Below are 24,436 nucleotides of genomic sequence, written 5' to 3'. Positions count from 1 at the left end.
TAAGTTACAAACAAATAACTTTTTATGGTTTTGATTTTTGATAGAATGAAAATTATGTTATTAATTATATTATTTAATAACATTAAAGCAAACTATTTGTGAAAATCATTTTGGCATTGCACTGTATTGGTAAACAATTATTTTATTTTGAAAACATATTTTAAACAATATATATTTTTTAATAGATAATAATTTATAAGATTCTCAAATATATCAACATTAGTTAGCTAATGAATTGTTTCTCCAATTTGAAATCAGATGATAGATGTACAATTTGATTTCTTATATTTCAAATATGATTTATATTAATAGAATAAATAGTCTAGAAATCACCAACAAACAAACTATGAAGAACGATTGTTCTCTAAAATATCATGTATGCAGATCATTTAATGAATCACATATAATTGCTAATCAAGAAAGGACAACCAATTTTCAGCAGGGGAGGATCTGTTCATTCACTCCAAGGATTTGTTTGATGTTTGAATTTTGGGTAGAACTTAGGTTTTATCTCAAAACTCAATCATCCTATCATAAATCAAATCAATCATTTTATTAATTAAAATATTTAAATTACTTTTACTTAAATATTTTATTTTATATTAATAAAAAACAATATATATATATATCTTATATTTATTTTATTACATTATAAAATTTATTTTCATATAAATTAAATTAATAAATTATTTCATTTAAAAAAATTATATTAAATATAAATAAGTTTAAAATATAAATAAAATTATAACCTACTATATTATCTAATATACTATTTAAATTTTAAATAGTTTAAATATATTTAAATAAAAATATTAATTAATTTATAAATATATCTCATTTAAATTAAATATTTATAATTTTTTTTATATATATAAACTAATTTTAAACAATTATTCTAAATAAATATTATAATAAACTTAATTTTGGTTATTATCTTATAACATTTATTTAATGTAAAATTTTTATATTAATTATATTAAATAAAAATAAAAACATAATATAAATAAAATTATAATATACTATATCATTATATGTGATATTTAAATTATAATAGTAGTGATTTTTAAAATTAGTATTTATTTAATTTTTTATTTATGTATTAATAAAAGTTAATATTAACCTGTTTATAATTTTTTAATATTTATTTTATTATATTTTAAATTTTTATTTAATATAAACTAAATTATTTCATTTAAAAATATTATTAATCTTAATATATATATATATATATATATATATTATAAAGGAGGGATATAATGGGAATAAAATTAAAACAACCAAGTTTTTTACTAATTTCATTAAACGTAGGGTTATTTGGAAAAAATCCAGAATTTATTCAAATAACCCCTTCATCAAACAAGCTCCAAATTTTATTTTATTTTGGTAGAAATATAACATACTCCCCTAATTTCTTATTTTTTTAATTTTTTTTATTTATTTCAATAATTGTTTCTATAATATATATATATATAATGACGTATAATTTTTAAAGTGTCCAGATTGTTGAGTCGAGAGCTGTGGTTAATTTGGATATATATGTGAGAGTAAATAGATATTTGGGTCGGATTATGGGTGACCCGCTCATAAACCTAAAACGGTTAAAAATAAAATAAAAAATGTTATAGGTATGGTTCAAACTTGCAACCTAACAAAAACACATACAACCCTTTAACCATCTAGACTAATAACATTTTATATTTTAAAATCAACACCAAATTTGATGAACGCGAGACATTTTAACAATATAAGTTCAACTTTTTAACTAACTAATATATATATATATAATGATATTTAATTTTTAAAGTGTCCGGAGTGCCGGGTCGAGAGATGTGGTTAATTTGGATATATATGTGAGAGTAAATGAATACTTGAGTCGGATTGTGGGTTGACCGACCCATAAACTTAAAACGGTTAAAAATAAAATTAAAAATGCTATAAGTATGGTTCGAATTTGCAACCTAACAAAAACAAGTAAAACTCTTTAACAAACTAGACTAATAACACTTTATATTTTAAATCCAACACCAAATTTGATGAACGCGTTGGTTCATTAATAGTTTTTAATTAGTCATAATTCTCTTTTAACTCCGCGCTATAGATTTCACTATTATTAGTGAGCAATAATGGAAGAATTCCGTTATAAATATATTTATAGAGATAGGGGACATAATTTATATGGATATAGTAAGTCTCGTCTAGGCTACTTTAATGGTAGTCTTTACATTTTTCCTTTCACTCGTAGTATGGAGAAGAATTTGACTCTAGATGTCAAACTAAATGAGTTGAGAATCAAACTGTATCAATTGTTTTAGAGATCGTTTTGCAATGTGAGAGTAAATGGATACTTGAGTCGGATTATGAGTTGACCCGCTCATAAACTTAAAAAGGTTAAAAATAAAATTTTAAATGCTATCACATTTTTACCGTAATATTTTTTTCACGATTTTTTATATTATTACCCGTGCAAATGCACGAAATACATGCTAGTTTAAATAAAATAGGATAAAACTTACGTTTATAAATTCATTTTATTCATAATTTTTATCATTTTTTTTAAAGGAAATGTTAGAGAGCGGGAAAGTTTTGACAAGAATTTGTAAGGAAATGATGTGTCATCCCTCCATTAGATTGAAAATGTAATAGAAGAGAGAATATTAAAATTCCAATCCAATGGAGAGATGACACATCATTTCCCTACAAATTTCTGTCAAAACTTTCCCGCTCTCTATCATTTTTCATTTTCTAAGTACACCCATTTCTTTTTTTAAATTGACTCAAACTCGAATTTCTTGACCAGTCTCTAATCATGCGTAAAAAAATCATAAGTCACACCAAAATGGATAACAAGTCCTCAACTAAATAGTCCTTATGAAAAGTAATCAAAATACTTACAAACCAGCCAAAAAAATCAAAAGACAAACCACCAAAAATGATAAATGTGCATCATCTAGAAGAAAGCTAATTTGTTCTCTCATCCATCAATACTACCACATATATTTTTCATACACTTGAATATTATCCACAACTAGCTATAGGTTAATTCACTACACGAAAGTGAAAATTCAAATCAAAGTAATACAAGTATTGAGATCACTTAATTATTGGCATGAAGAATCAAACAAAACCTCAAACATTCAAAGCTCCAAATCAAGTTTTCATCAAATTATCAATCGAGGTACTCTACTTGAAACCCTCTTTACTATTTCTTCTGTAAGGTTAATTATTATATGAATCACATATAGTCATTAGAATTAATTATGTAACTATCTAAGTTTTGGTTCATTCTGATTTCTATAGTGTTTTTAATTTTTCTATATTTGTTTGAGATTATTTTTTTCCTGGTAAGTAAAAATAAAAAAATTATCTATGTACAGTTGAAATAAAAATGATAATTCAACTTTAGTACAGTACACCACTTTCATACAGGGGCCAATATTACTTATTGAATGACTTTGCTACACCCATGCGCTCTTCTTCATTATTATTATTGAGAGCTTTAATTGACCATCCTTTCTCTCTCTGATCACTCATGATTTATCTTGTAGATGATCATGATTACTTCTCAAATGCAATACTCAACAATATATATATAGCTAGCCTTGGATGCTTGATGGTAAATTATATGATACATATATATATACAATATATATACATAGGCCTGGTTCGGATTGGTGTTCGGATTGGGGTTATTTAAATAACCTAGAGAGAAAAAAAAAATAATGATGATGATTGATGATTTTGAGTAAGCGATGATTATTTTTGGTAAAAGACTTAAAGTATTGATTTATATTAATAAAATAAAAAATAATAATTTTAAATAAAGAGTATTTTAGTATTTTGGTTAATGAAATGAGTGATGTGATTGGTGAAAGTCATTGATTGGAAAATTGATTTTGTATAGATTATTTAAAAAACCTAAGAAGAACAAGGCCATAATCAATGGGAAAGTGTACACCAACTATGGGAAAGTGTACACCAACTATCATTTCTACAAGTATTCATGGGTATTAATTGAGTCATGATCTAGAGTACAATAGAGAAACTATTATCATTGATTCATGTTCATCCATGAGGTATAATGGAAGGGCATGCATGGGACCTAGCTACTAGCTAGCTAGTCACAAAAGAGAGAAGAAAAAGGTGAAATGAAATCAAAGAGGCATGCCATATTGCCAAAGGCGTGATCATCTCCTTTTTTAAAGCCCAATTCCACCACTATGTCATATCACCTTATCATTATTATTATTGTTTCTTTTTTTAAATTATGTATTAATAAACATTATGCTGTATTGATCATCATATATAGGGTTTTAGGATTAAAATTGATGAGAAAGAGAAATCGAAAACATTTGTTGAATTACTTACAACAAGGTAAAATGGAGGTCTTGTTTAGTTTAAATGATTCTTCTTCTTCTAAGATCATAGTGTGACTTAGATTTTGTCATTTGAAATAAATTATTATAGATGTCTATTGTTTGAATTTGTTTTAAACCGCGTACTCTAGATTTTGTGTACTTACTACTTGGTTGTGAAAATTCTGAAGTACATTACCAAATCAATTCATTTCCAATTTTCATTAATCTTGTCCGGCCGGCCATTTGATTGGTAAAAATTCAAAAACTTTAATCTTATTAAGAAATTCAAAATATTATTAAAATATCTAAAAAAAAGTTTGATATTATAAACTTATTCTAATAACTAGGAAAATAAAATAATTCTATCTATTTTAAATAATAGTATATTATAAATAAAATTATATATAAATTAAAACTATTAATTTAAAAAAAAAAAAATTGTTTACAATATTTTATTCCAAATTATCATTGATTTTAACAATTTTAAATAAATTATATATATATATTAAATTATTAATCTTATTAAACATATTCAAATAAAATTATAAATTTAAAATATTTTATTATTTATTATTTTAAATAATATTAGTAAAAGTATAAAATATATATGATAAATAAGTAATTTTTGTATTCCAATTATTTATATATATCCATAATTATATATATATATATATATAATATAAATAAATTTAACACCTTAAATGAATGTTCTTTCTTAAAAAAAAAAAAAAAATAGTATACTTTTTTTTTCTCACTGGGACAAAGTTATACAAAAGATTAAAAAAATTCCTTCTATATCGCTCCGAGGACTTTTTTTAATATCTGAATGTGACATTTTTTCATTTGAGTTGGTGTTATACTTTGTTTGATGCGATATCTTATTCAGTTGAATCGAATTTTTTATCTCAGATTTTGGTGATTCGAATAATTTTTTCAATCTTCGGTGAATTGTTTACTACTTATATCTTCGTATTGTGTTGGTGATACTTTCTTGAATCTGTGTCGGTCTCATTATTAGCCGTAAAAGAGATTAAGTTACCAGATTTTGAGTTGTTTTTCATTTTTTCTTATAAAGAGTCACTAAATAAAATCTTTCAGTCGTAGACCCTTTACATGTATTCTCCCATTATTTTTACGAGTTTCTCACTTTTTTGACCATATATGTAGATGATCAGTTATCACTTTGTATGGTATTTTTCGACGTTGTTTACCAACATTGGGCAAGGATAAAATTCAATGTCGCTCAGAATATTTTGTAGAGATTCTTCTGACACTATTTGATTGGTTTGTTCAGTTTGTTCTACTTTATCACTCATCGTTACGGATATTTGGAGTCACCCTAAAATTATACAAGATTGTTTGATTTTAATCATTAAAATTTTAATTAGGACAAATATGTCATATTATTTAACACATAAATTTTTATTTAATTGTTTTGATTTTTATTGATATTGTTTTATAATTTAATTTTCTATAGGTTAACCTGGTTTGAATTAAAAAAAAAATAATTTTAAAAAATAAATAAATGTTCATAATTAAATATAATAATTATCCAAATCATTCATTCACCACCACCATGTATTTAATATTTCTCCTTATCATAATTAAGCTCATAAATAAATACAATATTCTCCTAATAATTAATCATTCATTCACCACCTGTACACCTGTACGTATTTAGTATTTCTCCTTATCATAATTATATATTCTCCATTTCTTTCTTTCGGTGAATTATTTAGTAATATTTACCCTTTCTACTTTATAAATTATCTTTATAAAGTTTCATTGCATTTCACAACTCAGTGAGACCCACCCTACAATATTTACTTTTACCCCTTCCATGAAATTAAATTAGGAAAAGATGGTCAATGATCAATTTATCCCTATAAATAGCATGATCAATTAAACACACACAAACACACTCAATAGCCCCTACAAAGATGAAAGTGATTGCATCTTCTTCGTACTTGGCAGTGCAGGCATCATTGGTGCTGGTCCTGATCCTAATCTTGCAAGAGGGGGCGGTGAACAGAACCATGGCGGCTACAATCAGCTGCAAGGCGATGGAGTTAAGCCCGTGCGCCGTGGCCATAGTGTCGGCGAAGCCCCCATCTGCGGTTTGCTGCAGAAAGATAAAGCAGCAGAGGCCGTGTCTCTGCCAGTACCTAAAGGATCCAAACCTTAAGAAGTTTGTCAATTCTCCCAATGCCAGGAAAGTTGCTGTCACATGTGGCACCCCATATCCAAGGTGCTAAATTAATTATGATATTCACCTACATGATATATCTATATGTATCATGATATATATATTAATTATTACCTAGTAATCTCCTTGTCTTGTGGCTGTCACAAGGATTTGTTTTGTTTGTGTGTTAATTTGTCAATGTAATGTATCCTTAGTACTATATATGTCAAGTACTTATGTTTTATTTCATTAATCCATTTTCTTACCATATATTGATTGCTGAAAAATTATAAAAATTCATCAAAATAAACATATTAATAAAAGTTATGATATAACATAGGAATTAATAATTTTAAAGTTAAGGTGAGTTTGAAGAAATAACTGTTTATGTTAATTAAATTGATTTTTTTAAAGGAATTGGGGAATGATAACCCTCTTTACAAAATAAAGAAACACAATATGCATTAATCATTAAAACAAGATATCAATGTAATTCTTACACAAATTAAATAGTTTGTTTAGATAAGCTTTCACTTAATCCCACTTCTTTACATTTGAATGAGCCATCCACAAATTTGCATATAAAATACTCAAATGAATCACAATTGGAAATTGTCATACAAATCTATTGTCTAGAAGACTAGAAGTGAACATTTGTCCTTTTCCATTTTTTCAGCTTAAGAAATAAGAAACTTTCAACATTAATTTCATTGCCCACACATTAATTTCATTGACATAAGAGTTAATTGCTTACTTTTATTGAAATAACAACTATTAATAATATACTTTCATCTAAATAAACAGCTGAGAAAAAAAAGAAAAAAGTATTATATATTATATTTTTAAATTTTTTATCTTTTAGAATTTTTTTTATTTTTACTTTTAAAAAAAGTAATATAGAGAACGAGAATTTTGTATTATTAATGATGTCGGAAATAATGTGACAATATGTGATTAAATTTTAAAAAAAATGTAATTTCTCATTCCGACACCGTTAACGACAAATTCTCCTTCTTTATCCGTAAAACTAAACTATCAATAAAAAAAATCCACGTGACTATAATTTTATTTTAAGTATTTAATGTGTCAAATTTTAACCAAATAAACAAATTTCATTCAAAACTTAGTAAACAAGAGTTGTCTATGTGAAGTTAATAATCTTTATCCATGAGAGAATTATAAAATCATTAATTTTTTTTTTATATATTAAAGATTCACTTATATAGGATATGCCATGAGTTATTTGCATTACATTATGAAGTATACAAATAATTATTTTTTATTATGATTTATCATCTTCAGAAATTATAAAGCTCTTAAATGGGAAAGGATCAGCTGCAATAAAATCTGAAATTTCACGTGTTACGACCAAAATACTTTGTCGCGCGACGTGACACGTTCGTACGGATGCATCTCGCGACGGCACGCTCAACAAATTAAGATTCCGTAACGCTGCGTCGCGTGACTCGACAAGTATTTTTGTCCGAAAATTAAGAAATAATCATTTACACAATTTTATCATTTACCCTATTGAGGCTATTATTAGGGTGATTTCATCAAATTTTCCATTATCTTAGAAAAGGAAATTAGTGAGCAAATCAGAGCTGTTTAATCTCTTAATGAACGTTAATTTAGTCGGTTATTCAGACGGTCACACTTCCGATTGCCGCCTCCTTTCTCTTTGGCCGATCTTCATCACAAGCGGTGCTGGAGCAGCTCAACCATGGCTATCACCGGTGAAGAAGGGATGAAGAATCAACCACCAAATGCAGACAAATGCAGAAGACGAGGGCGAAGAATTTGGGAAATCAAGCCCGTCTCGAAAAGGCTAAAATGGCCACGTGCTACTGAGAATAACAAGCCGCGTGTGTGTGTGTGGGGCCTGGACCGGTAATTTTTTGCAGAACAGAATACTAACTGCGCGCGCCATCTCTCCTCTTTCATCACTTTACATTTCAGCTTAGACTCTCTACAGAAGAGACGATTAACATGGCCTGAAGGTTTCCCTATTTTGTTCTCTCTTTTCCGCGAGCATCATCTTCGTTTGCTGCTGAGAGGTGAGAGCTACATTCAACTAGTCCTTTGCTTCAGATTTAGTTTCCATCTTTTACCTTCAGGCTTAATTGTAATTGCTGATTATACTTATATAGTCACGAACGAACGATCGGAATGTTTTACTCTCATCAACTCTTAGCTCGGAAAGCACCTCTTGGTCAGATATGGTAAGCTTCTCTTATTCTGTCTAATTCAGCATCAAACCGGAACCTACGTACGTACGCAGATTCTCCATCTTCCATTTCATATTTTCCATGTGCTTCATCGCCTATTCTACCATATGCCTTATTATTCATAACCACTACAATTGTCCAGACTAGTTTCAACAATGTTTCAATGGACATATTGATCTCTCTCTGTCTTGTGTGTTTGTGAAGGATGGCAGCAACATTGCACGCTAAAATGAATCGGAAGAAACTGGATAAGCTAAATATTATCAAAATTTGGTCAACAAACATCTTCTTCTTCTTAAGACCAACTCATCTGTTTCTGAATTTTTGTTTTTTTTTTCAATCCAACAGCGAAGAGATTCTGAATCCAACTGTTCCAATGGCTCTGAGATTGTCCGGGATACTCATGGGTGTGTGTCATTAATTTGTGCATACAGGTTTCGAATTTCAGTTGCTTTTTAGCCCTCTAAACCTCAACAGAAGGCTTGTTTTGTTTTGTTATTTTCAGAAGGAGTTGTGATAGTTTACGATCGTAAAGTGAAAATATTATATGGTAACCTTTCGTTTATTCTATTTTCTTTTCTCTAGTTCTCTATTTAGACATGCAATTTTGAATGACCAATTAACATTTCTTTCCTGTTTTGTTACATAGAGGATGTCACTCGCTTTATGGTATGCAAAAACTTGCTCAAATAATTTTGTTTCTCTGTTACATATGTTATTCAAGTCATGAAGATGACGAAAATTATTCTTTGTCGAGTTTTATCAGGTTGAAATAAATGAGGCATGGAAAGTAAAAGTAGTTCCAGATCGCACTCTCCTCCCAAAGAGTAAATGTCGAGCCAAGTATGACATCCTTACTGAAGTCTTCTTCTATGTCATTTTTGTTCTACAAAACTTTGGGATTCTTTAATTTGCAATTTTAGAATTTTAATTCTGATTTTATTATAAAGGAGTATTAAATAAGTCATCAATCTTTTCCTCTTTAATATTTATAGTGTTGAAGCAGTCACGTTGCCTGATAATCAAGAAGAGGCAGATCTAGGAGAGATTGAGCAGTCCCTTTCAAATATAAAAACAAAGATGGTCTTCCAGCAGTCGGGCTATTTTGCAATGGTAAGTCTATGTTTCATTAGCCATGCTTCTAATTACCATTATCCACACAAATTACAACTCCATTCAGAAACTAACTTTAATAGTTACTTCACACCTTCCGATGTGCAGCGTCTAGATAGTTTGGAGGATCCTTTCGTCAACAACAATCTGAAGGAGGGAAATCCATGCCATCAAGGTATCTCTTTCCAAATCATTATTCTTTTGTATTGTCTGACATTGGGCATTTGCATGCTAGGTCAATTTCCACTTCTGATAAGTCTAATATTCTCCTCTGCAGTTGATAACAACGATATCACTTTGTTAGACTGTTTTAATGCTTGCCAACAAAGCTATGTCCCATTCAATCACTTTGAGAGGTATTCACCATGATTGATTGTGTATTGTTTACATTCTAGAGTTTATTTTATAAACTAGTCTGGGAGGATTATTTAGAGTACAACACTTTTCATTTATGTATAAAAAAAACAGTGAGTAATATGGTCTTTCATATGTCTTTCCATACTTTGAAACTTTTCTCATTTTTCTTTTTGCACCAGGTTTGATATTGAGGGGGATGAAGAGATGCAATCACATTTCAGTCATCGCGATGCAGAAATCCCAACTGTTAATACTAACTCTACTCCTAATCAACCAAAGCCTAAAAAAAGTAAGTGATAACAGCCATGCCTCTAGTTCTTTTGAATGTGATTTTCCATTAGAATTGTTGACGTTCTTTTGAAAGGATGCAAAAGAATCATTGATGTATTAGAAAGGTTAATATCACTCAAAAGTGTACCTTATAAGTCTTACAAGTGAGTGATGACAAATTTTAAGTTGATGCCACAACAAGTAACTCCTCTTATTGTCGTCACAGCCGATGAAATCAAAGACCACCACCATCTTGAGAATCAATGGAGCGAGATCCTCGACCAGCATGCTGAAAACCAACTGAACCAGCAACCTGAACAATCAATGCTTGACAATTGTACATCCAATAATGTTGTTGTGAGGAGAACAAGAAAACCACGAGCCCTTTTGATGGATTATGATCAAATGATCATTCCAGGTAATGTGTATCAGCCCTGGCTTCAAAGTACAGATGACATTGTCTCTAAAAAAGAGGGGAAAAAGAGAAAGGTAAAAATTTATACCATTTAGATTCCTTTACTCTTTAAGTAACATAAATTATTGAGTGCTTACTTTAGGTTAATGCTTTCAGCGTTTCAATCTACTGCCCTCGAAGAAAATTGCCAAGCTTATGGATTTGCCTCCTGTTGTCCTAATTTGTGGGTTATTTGTAACTGGAAGTGGAGAAGTTTATTATCCACCAGGTCTTTTGGAACTATGGAGGATAAGTACCCATAATTCACCTTCTGGTTAGAGTTCTCTTTTGTTAAACAATTTTGTTTACTTGTAAAAAATGCCAATTAACTGAAGTCAACTATGTTATCCAGTGACTATCTCTTCAGACCAACAACAACCTCTAAGACCATCTTCATCATCGCGCCAAGATGGACGTGACTACAATGATCCTTCGCGATATGAAGTAAGTAAATCCCTTAAGATTTTATTCTAGCACAGTTGAACCAGGTTTGTCAAGTCTAAGTTGGGGAAACTCTTGTTTATCAAGTAGCCTTTTGAAGATTTTCAAAGTGGAGTTGGATCCCAACCATTGGGCAGTTCCGTAGAGAAGCTACGGACAGATATCCACAACAACGATATTCTGACGGGAGAGCTTAACAATGTATCGGGGGTTAATAATAAGGCCAGTGAATTTGGTAAATATACAAATCCTCGTATTGAACCTCCAGAATGTTTTTTAATTATTTTTTTTTTGCTAATGAACCTTTTGAGTTATTTAAGGTTAATAATGATATAATTTCACAGCAGAAGATGAAGTGAGATCTAATCCTAGTTCTGGATCTGCATATGATTTCATGACACTTAATTCTGATACTAACTCGGGCCGGTTAGTAGTTGTCTACCCGACTTATTATGCACTAAGAAGAAGGGGGTTCAATTTCCTTTTGTGCACAACGGTTTAGTTTTAACATGCCTTGTCCTAAAATTCATTCAATAAAATTCTCAGATTGAACAAGAAAAGGCCTTATTCTTCATCGAAACACAGCAGAAGTGGACTGGAACCCGTTGAGGAGGAGATCTCGTTGCTGCATGCCGAACCCAACTTTAAGCTATCGAGACTTTCTGAAGATGGCGTAACGCCTGGTAAAGCCGCCTCCTATATATGCCCACTTCTTTATACATCATTACTACTAGGCTACTAGCCATGAATGGACATTGTTAATTTGCTTTTGCAGAGCTGTTGGTTGAAACAGGGCCTACACAAACACAAGCCCATTTTCGAGCATTTGATCAACAGGTGGACCATATGACTGATTGTATTAGAATGTGAGTGGTTTTGTTTGATTTGTGTAATTGCTGTTATTGAAATTGATGGTGTGATTGATTGATTAATGCCATCAGGCAGCTAAAAACACATTTTGAGACACCAGGAAATACTTCAACAGAATCTCTGAATCAGCTTACCAATGGCATGAACAAAAGAACAGCAGCCCTTCTCTTTTATCAAACTTGTGGTATAAATCTCCTTATGAATTTAAGACATAAAAAAGAAAAGCTACCTTGTAAATGTTTAGTAAAACGTAGCTTCATGGTTTTGGCAGTTCTTGCTTCCAAGGATTTCATAAGAGTTGAGCAAAAAGCAGCATATGAAGACATAGTCATCTCGAGAGGGGATAAGATGTGAAAAGGAGAGTATGTATGATTCCAATCTTCATATTATTATTTTGAGAAAGATGACTGGAACTTAATATGTATTTAGACAAAAAAAAAAAAAAACTTGGTGGAAATTGAGCATTCATAGTAGTGAATGACCTCTTTTTCTAAATGCATTGTTTTAATTTTTATGGTCTTCATTACTGTTGGTAAGAAAGAAAAAAGTTCATTAATTTTTATATTAGATGATGTGGTGTTTGATTATTTTGTAGTGATTACTCGTTTCAGTCTGATTGAGGGTACTTCAGCAAGGCAGTTACGGGAATCTTCTCCTTTGATTTTATTTTTTTGAAAACTATTTTCCCATTTATAACTATCTAAAAAGAATCAATACAAAAAATGGTCATTCCATCATTCATAAGCTACGAAAAGAGTTCATATCATCCCAATAAAAATATTACCAACATTAAATGAAGCTGCAAAATTAGCTAATATGGAAAGTCCCAAATTGAAATTCTTTTTCCTTAATGACAGTTCTATGTTTTGTTTACACAAATGACACAAAAAATAAAACCCAAGAATTTTCTACCACCAATACGGACAGTTTTTTATAGTTCCAAAAGACAATCAAAATTGTGGACTCCTACTACTACACCTCCTTCGATGCCTGCAACAAAACCCAACAAAGAAAATGAAGAAGAATAACAGTAGGACACAAAGACAATCACAACTTGAGCTTCTTGGTTAGCCCAGCTCAGCCCGATCAATTCAAGATATAAACCCATCCCCCCATATATCAATCAAGGCGACGACTGTGATATAGATATTTTAGACTCTTGAATAATTGGCCAGTTACCTGCACAAATTACTTCTTCCTGTTCTTGTGCTTCACTTTTATAAATTTCCGGTTAGATTTATCACCACCAGTGCCCAAGGAGAAGCTACCTCCTCCTCCTCCTCCTCCCCCTCCCCCGCTAAAATCTACAATGCCCGATGCCTGAAAAGCAGGTGGTGGTGGGTTTGATTGACCAACTTGGCCAAATTGAAAAGGGTTCGATGGCTGAGCCGAAGGAGCCGTTGAACCAAACTGAAAAGGAGATGCAGCAGGAGGCTGCTGACTAAACACAGGGAGGGAAGATTGTACAATATCCTCGTTCATGCTGCTGTCCATGTTCATCTGGTCCCCAATATTGTTGTTAGTGGAAGTGGTGAAGGACGGGAAAGAACTGCCAAAGTTAGGCAGTGCTTGAGAAGTAGAGGCAGTAGCTGTAGGTGTAGCTGATGTGAACGAGAAAACTGAACCGAAACCCATTGGTGAATTGCTGACAGTTGCAGCAGCAGCAGCTGAAGAAGAGTTTGACTGTCCAAAAACAAAGCCAGTGCTCGAACCAAACATGCTAGTGGTTGAAGAAGTGTTGGTTGAAGAAGTGTTTGCACCCACACCACCCATGCTTGAGCCAAATATGTTCTGACTTGAAGAACCAAATGGAGAGCTATTTGTTGAATTACCAAAGACTGCAGAAGAAGATTCCCCAAACTGAAATGGCGTACTTTTTTTTTCTGCTGAAGGCCAAGTTCCAGGAAACGAAGATGATGAAGGGACTGTTGAAGTGGATCCAAATATGTTGTTCCCAGCAGTAGCTGCCGGTGCACCGATAAGGTTGCCAAAAGTTGCTTCTTTCTCATTTTTCGACTTCAAATCAGTTGAAACTGCCTCAGAAGCAGATGATGAGGATGGAGCACCTCCAAATTTAAATAATGATGTGGAGGGTGTAGTGATGGGATTGATAGCTCCATTGGGAGTACTCACAGATGAATTGGCTGTCTGAGAAAATCCATTAGTAAAACTTCCAAGGGCCGAACTAGTTGAGAATGCCATAGGGCTGCTGCTTGAAGCCACTAAACCATTACTGATAATTGGTTTGCTCTCAGGATTGCCGAATTTAAAAGTGCTGCTAGTTGATGTTTGAATGGCAGTAGAAACTGATGTAAGCCCTTCTACAGTTGTTGCCTGCACATTCTTATCTCCCATATCTGATTTGTTGGCAAGATTACTGAAAGTGAATATACTGCTAGCGGATGATGAAGTTGGTACACCAGAAGAAACTGAACTTGCTTCGCCATTACTCAATTTATCAGCAGCATTGCCTAAGCCAAAAATGTTGGCTGCTGTAGTTGAGATTGGAACCGGAACAGAGAATGAAGGAACAGATTTCGACATTACTTCTGCAGTTGCTTTTGATTCCATGTTTTTCCCTTTATCTGAGGCAGATATCTGGAAGGTATTGTCGGCTGCACCTGAACTATATACGGGAAAGCTGGACACCATAAAACACATTTCAGAATGCATTCTCATATATCCAAATATACAGCAAACCAAAGGTGGAAACCAAATATTTCAGCCCATTCAAAGGTTAAATTATGGTTACCTTTTCATTTAAATAATAAAAAGTCAAGAGAGTTCAAATTTATTGTGTAGGGTCTACAGTAACAACCAGTAACTGATTAGGAGAGCCTTGTTTGATGAAGGTCATCAACGGAATTACCCTTGAATTTTTTTATAACAATTTAAATATTAATTATAAAGGACATTTTAGTCATTAACTGAAATAACAACCCATTTTTTCATCAAAAAAAAATTCTTATAAAAAATGGGTTATTTTAGAAAAAAAAAAAAACAATATATCAAACAAGCTCTAGGTCTTCTGCTAACCATTTTCTACTAAAACATTCCAGAGTTGCTAAATTTTATGAGGTTCTGATGCAACAAATGTAACTATGACCATGAAAATTAAAAGTTTGTTAAAAGTACTCACCTGTTTGTGCTTGCTACTTTGATATCTGATGGAGGATTGGACTTGGTGTTTGAAGTTCCACCTTCTGGAGATACAGAAAATTGGGGACAAGGAACCTTATCAACATGTTTAGAACTAAAACTAAACAAAGGTATATCAGCCACTTTTGGGTCAGAGGTTGTTGCAGGAGGGTGAGGAGCAACAGCTTTAAAGGCAACTATCTTCTCAGCCGAAAAAGAACCAAAACCAGTGGTTTTCTGTGTTACAGGATTAATTGGTGACTTTGTTTCAGATGTAGGACTTTTGGCCAACCTAAGAGCTTCAGTAGGGGAAGATTTGCTTTGTGCCACGAGTTCCTCTAATTTTCCTTTCCCTTCAGTCACTGATTTACGAGCAGCTTCGTTGGAATCAGTGTCATCACCCATATCCCAAGAGTGCTTCATGAAAAAAAAGAGTAAATGCTTGTACTTTAGATGTGAACGCAAATCTAAAAACAGAGTTTGAGCTCTAAACATCAATTTCATCTCTCCAATAGACCTACCAAATGTAAAATGAAGATAATTCTAGATGCACTACAGAAAATTTAATTTACTGCTACAAGAAAACATACATGAATATTCCGGCAAAAAATAGCAGGGTTAAAGTCCCTTTGATTTTTCTACCCATCCAAATTAATAAGTTAAGCCAACCTTTCCCTTCTGATGACCTTCTATTCTCACCTGTAGCCAGCCCCAATCAAGAGGGATTTTTCCTTTCTCTTCTTAAAACCCTAAGAATTCTCATAATCCTATAGTACAGTAAAATAAGTTCCCTCCATCAAAAACACTAATATTTTCTCAGATGAAACTAAACAACTAATGGATGAAGAAACATCATTTCAGACAGAAATATTATGTCCTTCATTATCAGCGTGAATAATTTTCATTGCTATTTAGCACAGAAAACAAACAAAAAGATCATTTTTCTCGAAAGAAGACAAACAAAGAGATCACATGATTGGCATAACATATTAATGGTCAATGGAAAAAGTTGAGCATACACACATTTATCTGTATATGGGATGAGAAAAACAAAAGAAATATGTTCCCTCTCAGAAAGAGAACCACACAGAAAGCTACTAACCTCATGTGCACTCATCTGAAAGCCCCTTTTGTTGAGTGGTTGAAAGACAGATTCTTTTACGGGTGTTGCAATTCCATCAGAAGGTGATGTCCTTTTAATAGAAGTGAAAGTGTTTTTTTCTGAATGAAGTGCTTCACCATTTTCTTCCACTTTGTATTGCTTCCTTGAGGTAGCATCATTATAAGTATTAGAAAAAGATCCACGAATCTGAGGATCTTGCAAACCTTGCAGAATCTGCGACGAATCCACATTCTCAGGGCTTCTAAGAGGTCCTTGCTGCATATCAGTGGTTAACATATCATGTGACTTCCCCAACATATCCAGTTTGGCTTGTGGTGATTGTTCCTTAGGAACCAATTTATCGAGTTGTTCCAATATCCTTGTAGCAACAGCAGTGGATTTAGAAGGAATAGAAGTATAACTTGCACCACGAATTCCCTTCCCAGACTTTCCCACTGTTAAAGGAATTCTGCTACCAGATTCATCTAAAGATAGGACCGCCCTTTTTGAAGAGGAGGGATCTTGGACAGCATCAGAATCAATCCCACCAGCAAGAGAAGTTCGAGCTACAAAGCGATTTATCGAATTCGTAGTAGAAAGATTAGTCTTTTGTCGGAGCCTTCGTATTGGACCAACAGACCCATACTCATCATCTTCCATAGCACTTCTACGCTTTAGGGTCTGGAAAACAAGTGAAGGCAAAATAAGAGAAAATACATATATCAGAATTGAACCTATGCTAATGATACAACATTGTAACACAATATTAAATGAAATAAAAAATTGGGAGTGACAACTGACAACCATCCCTTTGAAAAATGTACTGAATGGTACAACAAACCTTTTGACTTGAAGCTGGATGAACCTTGGAATATGGAGTACGAGCCATATTGTAAATAGCAGATCGCCCAAGAGATCTAGGAGTAATAAAACCATTTTCAGGAATCGCAGCACGGCCAGTAGTCCTTACTAATGACATAGCTGATGTTTTTGGAGAAAAGGGGACAATGTTTCGCAACATTGCATCTTCCTTCTGTACTTGACCACGAAAACTTAACATAGATGGTGACACTTCTGATGTCCTATTTCCCATGTATGCTTTTGCAAGTTCAGCCGGAGATGAAACATTCTCTTCTAGGACCTGCATTATTGAACCTCGGCATTTTAATATTCATTCAGAAACATCAGTAATGTATAGATTATAAGTCAGAAGCAAAGATAATGAAGAAAACGTTGATCATTATGCCCTACGCAGAAAGATGTTAATCGTACTTGTGGATTAATAGCAGGAGACGAAATCCACCCAGCAGACTTTTGACTCTCTAAGTAACTTCCTCTCCTGGCTGTCACTGGACTACCTGCAACTTTGTCAAGTATTACTGTAGGCAATATTGGAAGCCCTTGACTTGTTCCAGCTATTTTTTCCTTATCCTTGACAGGAAGCTCATTTGTTCTTGAATGTAGAAGATCCATCAAATGATTTAACTCAGATCTGTACCCAGAAAAATACGTGTCATTGGTGCTTACAAACATAAAAGTATGTGGGATAATCAATTTCATTTAGCGCAAACAGTTTTGGGTTCCAATAATATACAATTTACTGCATGTCTGCATCTATTGCCAACTTCCATGCTTGATGCTATATTTTGATTATGGCATATAAAACAAAGCATGAAAATATGAAATTTGGAATTTCTCCACTTCGCAAAGTGAGACAAATAATTTATTACAAATGCAACATTTACCAAATGAAGCACACTGGATCTTGAGTCAGAATGTCTCAACCAATATAAACTGATTAATGATCTAAAATGCACCGTGCATACATGCATTAAACACAAGCTATATAATGACAGGATACAGAACAAATGAAACAAATATTTGTGTTACATGGAGAAGAATGACAAGAAACTAAAAGCACACAGAAACATACTTCATTTTTTTATCATAAGATGTTTTATGGCAAAAAGAACACTATTTTAAACAATTGTATATATTTGGAGGTGAAACCCAATGATGATTCAAAACATGTGACAATAACATATACTCTTGTAGGGAACTTTCCTAGTTAAGATACTTTACCTTGTGAAGGTCCTTTGCTTTAGTGTTTGTTCAAGTTCTGAAATCCCACTTCCATCAAAGCTGCTAGGTAAGCATTTCTGATCATGTACAGCTGATTGATGAACTCTGGGACTCTAAACCACAAAAGATTATTGAGCATTAAACATTCATCAAAAAAAGAAAAATGTGTGCTCAAGAATAACATGTATTTAACAATATATATTACAATCGAACATACAATTTGAACAGCCTCCTGGTCACTTTCTGTTGATTCTCTGTCAATTTCTGTTGCAAGAAAAGATTTAAGTATGTTAGACAAAATGAGAATAACAAGTTCTTACAGTGAAGAAAAAGAAGCATTCAAAAGAAAACAGAAAGATTCATTTAACTCAAAGGTAGAGTGCAAGAATCGTGGACAAAAGATCGTGGGTTCAAGTCCATTTTTAAAATAAAATTAAAAAGATACACACAATATTATACAAAAGAATTTTCACAGTAACACAACCATGACAAAGGCATACCAAGAAAATGAAAACATGAACCTTATAGCAAAACTCTAGTCAAAAGGAAAGGAGTCTTCATCAGATCATCAAATTGTCTATATTCATTCCATAATACAAGTAAAATGAACCATTTGGATAATAACTCATAAATTTTACAAGAAAACATAGGAAGAGAACAATTGATGAGGAAAACCGCATAGTATCATGGCTTCCTAACATTGATCAAATGTGGTATTATCCAATGAACTAAGAATAATTGTAGAATTAACACTTCTGCTCCACGAAATTGATCTTTAATAAAACCCTCTTAAGTGAGAGGATTGACCCAAATACATGAATAACAATTGAAAATCACCAGTTAATTACAAGTAATACTTCTCACTCTCTGAGGAGTGAGTAATACAATACATGATGATGAGGGGCACCTTATCACAGCTTCATTAAATTATAAAACTTCCAACAAGTGAAACTCCTTGTTACGGGACTACAACTAAACAAAAGTTTGCATCTCAAAGATTCAAAATTTATAACCCAACACATCAAATTCACCAAAATCATTATCTTAAACAACGAATCAATACTCTAATAGCCTTTATATATAACATGTATATATATAGTCTCATATAGCTTCATATTTCAACAAACTGGTATTATATAATAAAAGTAAGCAAAATTTATCTTTTCTGAGAAATACAATTAATAGAAAGAAAGAACTTTTCCGCAACAAAAATCATCATACTCTTCAAATCAGCAATGAACACATACGCAATACAAAAGATATGTATGTCGGTTGGTTAGTGATAGCAATATAAATAAATATATATACAGACATGCAGAGAAACATACCTGGTTGTGACTGTTGAGGTGGAGGAGCGATGCGCTTGCGAAGTAAGGACGAAAAGAACAATTGTGCACTGGAGGTAACGAGTTTAGATGCCGGGGTAATAATTTTCGAGAACCACCCGCCATCTGTATTAGGGTTCCGAAGTGTAGTCGGTGGCCGATCGTATGGAGTGGATGGGGTCTTTCGCAATGGACGCTTTCGGAACTTCCCCCCAACCCCACCGCCTTCGTAAGATGTTCCTTCCCCGGCAGAGGACGCCATAGAAAGCTGAAAGCCGCAAACTTCAATCTGATAGCAGACGGTAGAGATTGAGCGAAATATCGGAATGCACAAATTAGGGTTTTATGAGCCTCCAGACCCAAAAAGCAATATAACAAACAAAAATAAAAAGAAATAAAAGGAGAGATAGAGAGAAAGGGAGGCGGGAGTCTATATATATATTGACAACCTCATAAGCCTTTGTTAAACAAATAGGTTTTCTTTAAAAATATATTATTTGAAATTATATATTTTGAAATTTCAAAATATATTTTTTAAAATATTTAATTTTTGTTCAAGTAAAATATAAATTATTTATTGATTCAGTTGATAAGTGATTGATGATTTCATTGTTATTTGGACTTTTTTTTCTTTTATTAATCAACATTTATTCTTTTATCATATCATTTAAATAATCAATTAATATACATTTTTTAATAATTTTTCTCATATATTTGTTTAATATAAAAAAATATGTAAGTTTTATTAAATATTTAAATTATACACACAGTTTTATTAAATATTTTATCTCCTTAATTATTTTTCAATATAATATAATACAAATATAATATATATATATATATATATTATCTCTCAAAATAATTCTATGCATATAATCTTTTATATATTATAAAAAAAAATTATATCTCTTACCATAATTATAAAAATAAAAATAAAAAACATATTCTCTCTATTTATTTCTTAATATATAATAATTTAAGTAAACATTTTAATATTAATAGAGGGGTATTAATTAAAAACTAAAACATTTAATTAATAATTATATTTTTATGTATCAATTAAAATTAAGAAAAAACACATTTTATCTTATTGACAAAAGCCCATGACCTTAATGAATCACTCATGCCCCATAGGTTCTCAATGCAACATCCTCCAAAGTTATTCTCTAGACATTTTTTTTCGGGTAGCAATCAAACAAAATTTTAGGTCCAATATAAAAATTGACCACATTAACGAATTTGTATATACACAAGTGAACTAAACTTCTGTTTAAAATAAAAGCATCACCAAATACTTTTATTAGTTTTCAGAAAGAGCCTTGTTTATCGTATTTAGAGAATCAATTAAGAGAATATAAATCAAAATGATAGATATATGTATAAAAAAATTCAGCCAGTATGAATTATTGTCCAATTCATAATCAAATATCTACTAAATTATGATTAAAGAATCAAGAACATCCTAATTTAAAAACTTTACTAGTTTATCTTATCTTTATATGACCTATTTCGAGTTAAAATTAATAAAATCGTTTTAACACAATTATATATATATATATATATATATATATTAGTTATCTAAGTCATGTTAAAATTTGAAAAAAAAAAAATTGATGTTAAAATAAGTTTCTAATTGACTTTTTGTGAAGATCTACCAAATGATCCAAGTTAGGTTTTATCAAAGACATTATTTCTTGTGAATTTTGATAGACACTTTTAGAGTTCGAATTTGAAAACATTAAACTCGACATAAAATTGTAAAGAAGAGGATGATCTGATACAACCAAAATACAAACCAATTCGAGTTAATGTTAGATTAGAAGTATTTGTCAAAATTCATCAAAATTTAATCAATATTTTTTTTTTGAATATAACCAAAACCAATTACACTTACATCTGATATGCACAATTAGAACATACCTATTGAAGTTCAATGTAAGTATTATTTGAAAAAGACAAGTTAAATCAAATTATAAAATAAAAAATGAGAAATTACATGGGAATAAACAAACCCGAAATTAAACATTTTTTTGAAATTAAAATTGGGACTTTTTATTTACTCGATTCCAATTAATCTTGAAAAATGAAAATCGATCAATTACATAAATAAAAAAAATAAAAAAAAAAATAAAAAAGTAAATGCAATTCAATTAAAAAATTGACCCAAATCGGGTTTCAATATATTGATGTGTATTACATGAAATGGAGCTTACAAGGAATTCAGACCAATTCTACTATCCATAAGAACATCCTAGAACTAATCTTGGAGACTGAATTGATCCGAACCCGAAATCCTCAATTTGAAACTTCTTGAAAGTCAGCAATGGCGAAATCTTTTCCTCATTATCTGCTTTAAAACTCTGTATTTCCCAACAAACAAGGAATCCAATGAAACAAACTTCAACGTTTTGGTTGAGTATCTTGGACCAATTTTGATTTTACCCCATTTGAGGATTCAAATGACAAATTGGTCTTAACCTTATAATGAAATTCAATGATTTCATATAGACAATCATCCAAATAAACAAAACAAAATATTTCATTGCTGGAACTTCAGCTGTGACCATCCCACCATTGGATGATGCAGTTGTTGATCTGCTTAAAGACAGTTGGATGAATAGATTCAGCAGTCGGTCTTGGAATAAGCCTGGCAAATTCTCGAATTAAAGCAGTACATTTAATAAAATATATAATTTATATATAAATAAATATATAAGATATATAGATAAATATATGATTTTTAAGCATATAATATTGTAACATATTAAAATTTGCTTAAGTTAGGAATTCAAATAAAATAAAAAACAATTTTTTTTAATCAATTTTTATTACTAAATCTAGGATAACAAAGAAAAATGAACTTTTTTTTATCGGGACTTAGACATCCCAAAATTCGGGGCCAGCACTGACTCTGGTTTACGGTTCCTGCTTTCCGGTTTTCGGTGAGTTTTTCGGCAACTTTCCTAAGATTCTGTAAATCAAAACAATTTTTTATTTTTAGTATTTTAGCTCAGCTCTTATTTTATTTATTTATATAAGACATCGATTTAAATTTGTAATAGGACTGATACGACACTGAATTTATAATTAGTTATTATTAATTCCGTGCAATAAGTCTTTATAAAAATTAAGAAAAAAGATGAATGTATAGACATCTACATTAAATTACATCAGTCTAATTTAGAAAGCTCAATTCTTATAAAGAATTATTAACTTCTTTCATCAAAATATATTTTACAGTTAAAAAAATAATATATATATATATATATATATATATATATATGAAATTATCCGTTTTACAAAATCATAATTTGATGAAGCAATTAAGAATTCATACTTAAATTTAAGAATAAAATTTACTTTTGTAATAAATTTTAAAGTTCACAATTCAAAAACATAGAGCATATCAACATATACAATTTACCACATCACATGGTCCTACTTCTCAAATGTTAATTAAGATTCTCTTTTGTGTCTCATCTGTTGGTTTAGCCCTATGTCAGTTAGGAATTATGATGATAGAAAAAAATGATATTTATTTATGTGTACTTTTTTTAACATAATAAAACTTGTATTTAATTAAATTTCTCTTATATACATTTTTTTAATTTTAATAATATATCTACTATCTGTAATACTATATAATAATACAAAATTATATTACTTAACCTTTTTTTTTTTTATCTATTATCTATACCCTTCTTAAATGTTATTACTATTCTTTACTTAACAAACTTTTATTTTATTTTCATTACATCTATTTTTTTTTATACAACATTAACAAACATACAAGCTGTTTATTTATTTTTTTATCAAATATTAATTTTATGATCTACCACTTATCAAAATAGATAAAGATACAACTAAACTAATGATTTACAATCTTATTATACTTCTAAACATGTTTATTTTAACTAGAATGGATTAAATTATTAATTATATATATTTACTAACATAAATATTTTATTATAAACTTATTTAAATATCTATAAACATATTTACATATGTGAAAATTAAGGATGACCATTCCCTTCATATTATTTTTCAAATAGTTTTGTTACCATTCCTATGCAATACATAAATTTTAATCTAATATCATTTATAATATAAGATACAAATAATAATTTTATTTAATTAACTTATTAATTATATATCGGGTTATTGGTTTTCAAAAATCTCAATTTTAACTCTTATTAGACACAAGCACAACATGACTAAGCCCCAATTTTCTAATAATTTTTTTATTTAATACTTATTTTTACTAATTTACCTCTTTATTTATAATTTTCTAAAGTAGCCTTGAGATATCTAAAACTAAATTCATTACTTTCAAATGTATCTTCCTTGATCTTGTCATAAACCTAAACACTAATGAAAAAGCATTATATATTACTATATGGTCACATCTGGTCTAGTTAGAAATAAAATGACTAGGATTATAGACAGACATGCAGAGAAACAATATAACAAAACCTGGTTGGGACGGCTGATCAGTTGGAGGAGCTATGTGCTTACG

The 24,436-nt window shown here is 30.7% G+C and overlaps 3 protein-coding genes across 5 annotated transcripts; 2 read left to right on the top strand and 1 right to left on the bottom strand.

Moving 5' to 3' along the window:
- The first annotated feature begins 6,257 nt into the window (after positions 1–6,257).
- On the top strand, positions 6,258–6,788 carry LOC124932544 (non-specific lipid-transfer protein 2-like). Its single transcript, XM_047473195.1, has one exon. The coding sequence runs from the start codon at positions 6,296–6,298 to the stop codon at positions 6,608–6,610; it is 315 nt and encodes a 104-aa protein (XP_047329151.1). The 5' UTR covers positions 6,258–6,295; the 3' UTR covers positions 6,611–6,788.
- Positions 6,789–8,709: 1,921 nt separating this feature from the next.
- Positions 8,710–12,776, top strand: LOC124932649 (sister chromatid cohesion 1 protein 1-like). Of its 2 annotated transcripts, none has more exons than XM_047473311.1 (19): positions 8,710–8,762; positions 8,973–9,041; positions 9,117–9,175; positions 9,274–9,318; positions 9,418–9,437; positions 9,535–9,611; positions 9,764–9,881; positions 9,990–10,056; positions 10,159–10,237; positions 10,418–10,527; positions 10,735–10,997; positions 11,080–11,236; positions 11,315–11,406; positions 11,494–11,638; positions 11,751–11,829; positions 11,950–12,086; positions 12,179–12,269; positions 12,345–12,457; positions 12,545–12,776. In XM_047473311.1, exons 1-19 carry the CDS (start codon positions 8,710–8,712, stop codon positions 12,625–12,627), a joined length of 1,857 nt encoding a protein of 618 aa, XP_047329267.1. In that variant the 3' UTR covers positions 12,628–12,776. The 2 variants fall into 2 exon arrangements, with proteins under 2 accessions (XP_047329267.1, XP_047329266.1); XM_047473310.1 differs by having other exon boundaries at positions 11,748–11,829.
- Positions 12,777–13,090: 314 nt separating this feature from the next.
- LOC124929173 (nuclear pore complex protein NUP1-like) lies at positions 13,091–20,296 on the bottom strand. Of its 2 annotated transcripts, XM_047469465.1 has the most exons (9): positions 19,924–20,296; positions 18,813–18,859; positions 18,596–18,708; positions 17,786–18,005; positions 17,355–17,654; positions 16,514–17,194; positions 15,413–15,828; positions 13,453–14,914; positions 13,091–13,263 (listed from the first exon to the last, which is right to left on the bottom strand). In XM_047469465.1, exons 1-8 carry the CDS (start codon positions 20,180–20,182, stop codon positions 13,462–13,464), a joined length of 3,489 nt encoding a protein of 1,162 aa, XP_047325421.1. In that variant the 5' UTR covers positions 20,183–20,296; the 3' UTR covers positions 13,091–13,263; positions 13,453–13,461. The 2 variants fall into 2 exon arrangements, with proteins under 2 accessions (XP_047325421.1, XP_047325420.1); XM_047469464.1 differs by having other exon boundaries at positions 13,091–14,914.
- Positions 20,297–24,436: the final 4,140 nt, after the last annotated feature.

The sequence above is a fragment of the Impatiens glandulifera genome, chromosome 3 (assembly GCF_907164915.1).
Source record: "Impatiens glandulifera chromosome 3, dImpGla2.1, whole genome shotgun sequence".
Taxonomy (NCBI): Eukaryota; Viridiplantae; Streptophyta; class Magnoliopsida; order Ericales; family Balsaminaceae; genus Impatiens; species Impatiens glandulifera.
The sequence above is the reverse complement of the archived record's forward strand: the minus strand, read 5'-3'. Positions and strand labels throughout refer to the sequence as shown.